The following is a 5,422-nucleotide window of genomic DNA, read 5'->3' on the forward strand; positions in this document are numbered from 1 at the left end:
CTAGCACTTATAGAGTTGATCAGGCACATTTGATAAAACCAGATTAATTTTATTAACTTTATCAGGTGAGCATTTCTCATTGATGTCTTTGATATCTTGAATACCAAGAAAATTGTCGTAGCAGCTGCCGTATTTTACAACTCCTTAAAATCAAAAGGAATATATATATATATATATAGAGTCAAGTATAAGTGAAATCGAGAAGTCAAATTCTATGTATAACACTAAAACATAGCAGTGAAATCTTCAGAGAACGAAATATGAGTCAAGTATAAGTGAAATCGAGAAGTCAAAATCTTAGCAGGAAAGGTAAGGAGGGAAAAAGGCNATATATATATATATATATATATGAATTTCGTAATATTCTTGAAAACTACATTTTAAAAAAGAATTTCCATTGAAAGATTTTAAGAGAATTAAAGGCTTCAAATATAATAAATCTCATGGTTATCATGTTTAATTATAATGATATTAGCAAAAATTTAGGGAGGATCAATATATCTGATAATGAATGTAATAAATATTTTGATTTTGTTGATAAACATCATCATCTTTACCTTTAGGTATGTTAACAGAATGGCAATAGGCTGTTTATTATTGCTGAAAAACTTTCAATAATAATAAGGAATATTTAAAAAAAATAATATTTTCAATAATAAGGAATAATAAATGTATAAGGAATAATAAGGAAAATATCAACGTATGGGTCATTCTCACAAAAAGGTGATTTTTCAAGTCCCTGAGTAATAAATATTAGGAAATACAGCAGATTTCTTAATATTTTTCTTTATGATTTTTCGTGAAGTTCTTAACTAACAAATCATATGCATTTCTTCTAAATGTATTTAGTATTTCATTCTTATTTTTTAATAAACATGACTTCAAAATCCCCTCCGTGGACGTCCCTACATCTGTGGCACAAAATAATTTTTAATGCCTGTTAAACAATTTAAATGTTATTTGAATGATTTTTGTAGTTTTACCTAGTTAAATGCTTATAGTAACTTTTTATTTAATATTTTTAAAAAAAATATTTATTTTTGTAAAATAAATGACTAGTAAACTTTGTCCATCAAAAGTGATGTCTCCCTCCGTGGACAATTAATATAGTTCTGTAAATATGCAATAAAGGGCAGAATATGCGAAATCCCTGTAAGACAGCTGCTGGGAAAGGTAACCATTCCATTTTCTAATGTTAACTATCAGTTGTTTTTGTTCTCTTTGGTGTCAGTTTTGGATTGTTGTGTTCAACTGGGGTTTGGCAAAGTTCTCACCGTATACTCCATGGGCATCATAAAGAAGGTAAGAGAAAATTATTTTATTTTTGATAGATAAATTTTAGATTGCAAAAATATAATATTTAACAAAAAGAACTGCCCCATTTTTGCAACTTTAAAATTAAAAATCAGAAAAATTCAAGAACTAGTTTTTGTCTCCTCCGTGGACATAACAAGTCCATGGAGGAAAAGGCACAGTCAATTTAAGAGACAATGTGTTAGATAACCATAATACTATTCTAATAATTAAAAAACTATTTTCTTTTAATTGATATTTTTTAAAATGGAACAAATGTGTTAATTTGCTTCTATTTTTGAAGAAAATCAATTAAGTTTAACTTTTTCAAATCGAGAAGTAAATATTGGCAATTTTTCTAAATAATTTCTGTGATGTTTAAAATTTTTTTTTTTTTCAAATTTTAGGAAAAAAATTGCAAAACCAAAATTTAAGAAAAGAAAGCAATCAAATGTTCAAATGCAAAAGAGAAGGGAACAGAAAAAACTTAGTATGAGACAAGCTAGACAGAAATTAAAAGAAAACCCTATATTGTTTGAAGAAAGTAAAAAAAAAAAAAAATTAGCAAGAAACTTTAAAATTTGCATCAGAAAAAGATTTAACAGAAAAATCGTGATTAAATGTACTTAAATTTCTAGAAATTGATAGAGCAAAGCCGTTTGTGCCCAGGAAAAAAGAAACAATAACAAGAAGAAAAGAGAAAAAACAAATACGTTATTTGGAAGACAGTATGTTTAACTTGCATAAAATGTTCATAAAAGAGTACCCTCAACACTCAACTTTCATGTGGAGTCTGAATTTTTATTTCAATAGTCTTTACATTTTAATTTATTAATATTCAGTAAGAGTTACTTAAAAGAATTGTACACCTAGTTTAAAAATGGATGTTTCCTTTCATAGCAGCATGATTAATCGGAAGTAGCTCTATCTCTAATAATGAAATATTTTATTATTTACTTATTAATGTTAAACTCATATCAGTTGTGCCCAATAATTAATGAATTAGTCTTCATTGACGTTTTATATTTTATAACATAAAATTTCTCCTCCGTTGACTATTACATCTCCTCCGTGGAAAAGGCAGAATTTAAAATATTTTAAATCTTGTAAAAAATAAAATAGAAAACTTGACCATTATTATAAGGACATATAACGAAAATAATCAAAGGCATTTATGTAATTTTTATCACTTTTTTAATTACTTTAATTTGAGAAATTTTTTTAGTCTATTTACACCTTTTCAGTGAGAATGACCAGTATTTAATAATTCAATAATAAGGAAAATTTCAATATTAAGCAAAATTAAAAAAAATTTTGAGCACAAAAATTGAAGCACACAAGTTGGTTTCTTTCAAGTTTTATTTAACATCTTATGGCGACTTCTTAAAGAAAAGGTTTACCCAGTCATGGTCTCGGGATTTCGCTATTCGGGCCGTAGTATCCCAGTAGTTACATCATAAAAAAGTCATGCGAAATTGGTTTATTCCGTCTCTTATTTAAGGTTTCTAAAAGGAATGCAAGAGTAAACGTCATTCAAAGGAGAAAATTTGACCATCTTGATTCATTTTAACAAATGACGCCATACATACTATTGGGAATTTTCAGTATTTACGTAATGAGTAAAAATTCAATATTTCAATGGAGTATTACACTTTAAATTCAAAATTAATATTTTAATTGGAGTATATATAAAAAAATATGTATTCATTAATTCATTAATGAATATATNTATATATATATATATTAAATTTGATAATTAATTTTATTAGTGATTTAACTTACCTTTAAACCAAGCAGAATCATTCATACAAAATGTATTGCTTGTTTTCAGTAGAGATTGTGCAATTTTTAAACGCATACCAGCAATTGTTGGGCATATTTCTTTGTAATTAATTACACATTCAGCAAATTGTTTTAATTTTCTATAAGAAATAAAAAGTATTTATTTTTCATTAATAGGAGATTTTTGGACTTCTTGGATTAGCAATCAAAAATGTTTACTGAAAAAAACTTTTGAATATACGGGATGTTCTGCGGTTATTTAAATGCATATTTAATGGAGTTTTCCAATTAAACTAGGGTAGCTTGGCCGAAGCAACACTGATAATTTTAAATCCGCCACTGTTATCAGTGATATGTTAAATTTATTGAGCTTTGTTTTTTTAACTTGTTTAAATATTAATTCATTATTCTTTATATGCATATTATTTTAATATTGATTATACACTATGCCGCTTGTAGAAAACATCCTATAAAACAAAACAAAAAATAAAATTAAATTAAATGAAAATTTTTCTAAAAAAAGTTTTTTTCTCTTTTCCTAGACTTCTTACGAGCATAGTTCCTCCAGTTCACTGTTACACGTTGGGAATTTCAATTCCTGGATGGGGGTTCCGCAAACTTCTATCACATTTTCAGGGCACTCGTCTTGTCCATCAACCAGAAAAACTGTAATATAATGCAAAAGATAAAGTAAATAAACTAAACGGGCAAGAAGAAATACATGTGTTATATCTTAACTACCTTTAAAAAAACTTTAAAATTTAAGTTAAAAATGAACCAGAAAGAGCATTAAAATTCAATTTCGTCAAATAAAAAAAAGGATAGTTAAAAAGGCAATCAAACTTTATTTTTAGTTCTTGCTTCTTCGGTGAAGATTCGCTAGATTTCCACTGCATTTCTTCGTTTTTCTCTGGAATAAGTGCTATCATGATTTTTTGACTGCATGCTGTAATTAATTGCAGACACTATTAATCGGCTATTTTAAATACTTTATGAGGTTTGAAAATCGTCAGCTTTTCAGCAAAATGGAACAAAATGGTAATAATTGTGTGTTTTTTTTCCACATGGATTTTGAACATAGACGAATCAGAGGTATTGATAAAGGCCGTCAGGGATTCAATCAGGGTTTCTTTTTAAAAAAGTGCTATTTGTAATTTGAGTCCAACGATTTAGGATGTGATCATTACATTAAAATTCTTTATAACAGTAGTTGAAAAGTCGACTCAATTTTCGGGACCTAATGTTCAACAGCCGACTTAACCCAATCTTCTACCTAATAGCCTTGTAATTTTGAACCCAATCCAGGAGACAAGGGAACTCCTGGATTAAGTATTGGGAGAAATTTTCTTTCGTGGAGGACTTTTTAAAGGAATTAACCCACAATTGCGTTACATAAAGATAAAGACCACGAGAACCTCTCCACTGTTAGCCTGACTGCATGGGGAGTCTAAGCCATGATCTGTCTACCATTGGGGATATTTTACGTCAGCACTGTGGTCTATGCAAGCCAGATGAAGATACATATCGACCAGCCATCGCTAGGATTCACACCAAATTCAGCGATTAGAAAGCGATTAGATCGCGGCGCATTGCATAAATTTAAAAAATTTTATTATATAAATATAAAACAACTTAATGCACTTCAAACGAAAAATATAAATAATTGAATCATCTATAATGCAATAAATACAAATAATTTCATATCTTTATGCAGACCTTCTAATCGTCAGTTTTCTTTCCCCATGAAATCTGTCCATATTTATGAATGAATATAAAAGAGTGTAAAATACATGAAAATATTTATCTAACTTGAACTAACAAAATATATTGGTTCAAAAATATATTGGTGCAAAAATATACCAAATACCGAAATCACACATAAATATATTTATGTGTGGGTAGATATTTATAAGCGTTAGTTTTCTAAAACTAAGCATAATATTTCCTTTGAAAACAGTTTAACTTATTACAGAAAAAATATGTATTACTCACTAGAACAGAATAGAACAATAAGATGCTGCAATTGCATATTTAGTTCTCCAGAAATAACCTTCTTTATAACAATTATTTCCTATCAAACTGATTTTTTAATGAAAATTAGAGCTTTTGTTATGATAGTAAATAAAGGACAACGATGACATAATAAGGAAAGTTTGATACAATATTTCTTCGATCCTGTCAAATAAACACGATTCTCTTTTTTCTCGCTTTGTTTATCAAAAAAAAAAATTCGAAAAGATTATTTGTATTTTCACACAACATTTCAACTTTTTTATTCATTTAGTTTGTTTGTACAGTTTGCTGAATATTGCCAGTTTTACAATTAAGTCAAGGTCGCACACTGATG

The 5,422-nt window shown here is 27.9% G+C and overlaps 1 protein-coding gene across 1 annotated transcript; it reads right to left on the bottom strand.

Moving 5' to 3' along the window:
• LOC139426625 (uncharacterized) lies at positions 1 to 5,139 on the bottom strand. The gene is made up of 4 exons (XM_071186019.1): positions 5,068 to 5,139; positions 3,627 to 3,741; positions 3,076 to 3,215; positions 1 to 143 (listed from the first exon to the last, which is right to left on the bottom strand). The coding sequence occupies exons 1-4, from the start codon at positions 5,102 to 5,104 to the stop codon at positions 1 to 3; spliced, it is 435 nt and encodes a 144-aa protein (XP_071042120.1). The 5' UTR covers positions 5,105 to 5,139.
• Between the last annotated feature and the right edge of the window lie 283 nt (positions 5,140 to 5,422).

This window comes from Parasteatoda tepidariorum, chromosome 1 (genome assembly GCF_043381705.1).
Source record: "Parasteatoda tepidariorum isolate YZ-2023 chromosome 1, CAS_Ptep_4.0, whole genome shotgun sequence".
In the NCBI taxonomy this organism is placed as follows: domain Eukaryota; kingdom Metazoa; phylum Arthropoda; class Arachnida; order Araneae; family Theridiidae; genus Parasteatoda; species Parasteatoda tepidariorum.

Bases quoted from the DNA above. Each gene is read 5' to 3' on its own strand.
- LOC139426625 (XM_071186019.1), bottom strand. From the start codon at position 5,104: ATGCAATTGCAGCATCTTATTGTTCTATTCTGTTCTA. The intron at 3,742-5,067 runs GTGAGTAATACA...ATTATATTACAG, and splicing joins TATTGTTCTATTCTGTTCTA to TTTTTCTGGTTGATGGACAA. The intron at 3,216-3,626 runs GTAAGAAGTCTA...TATTTCTTATAG, and splicing joins GAACTGGAGGAACTATGCTC to AAAATTAAAACAATTTGCTG.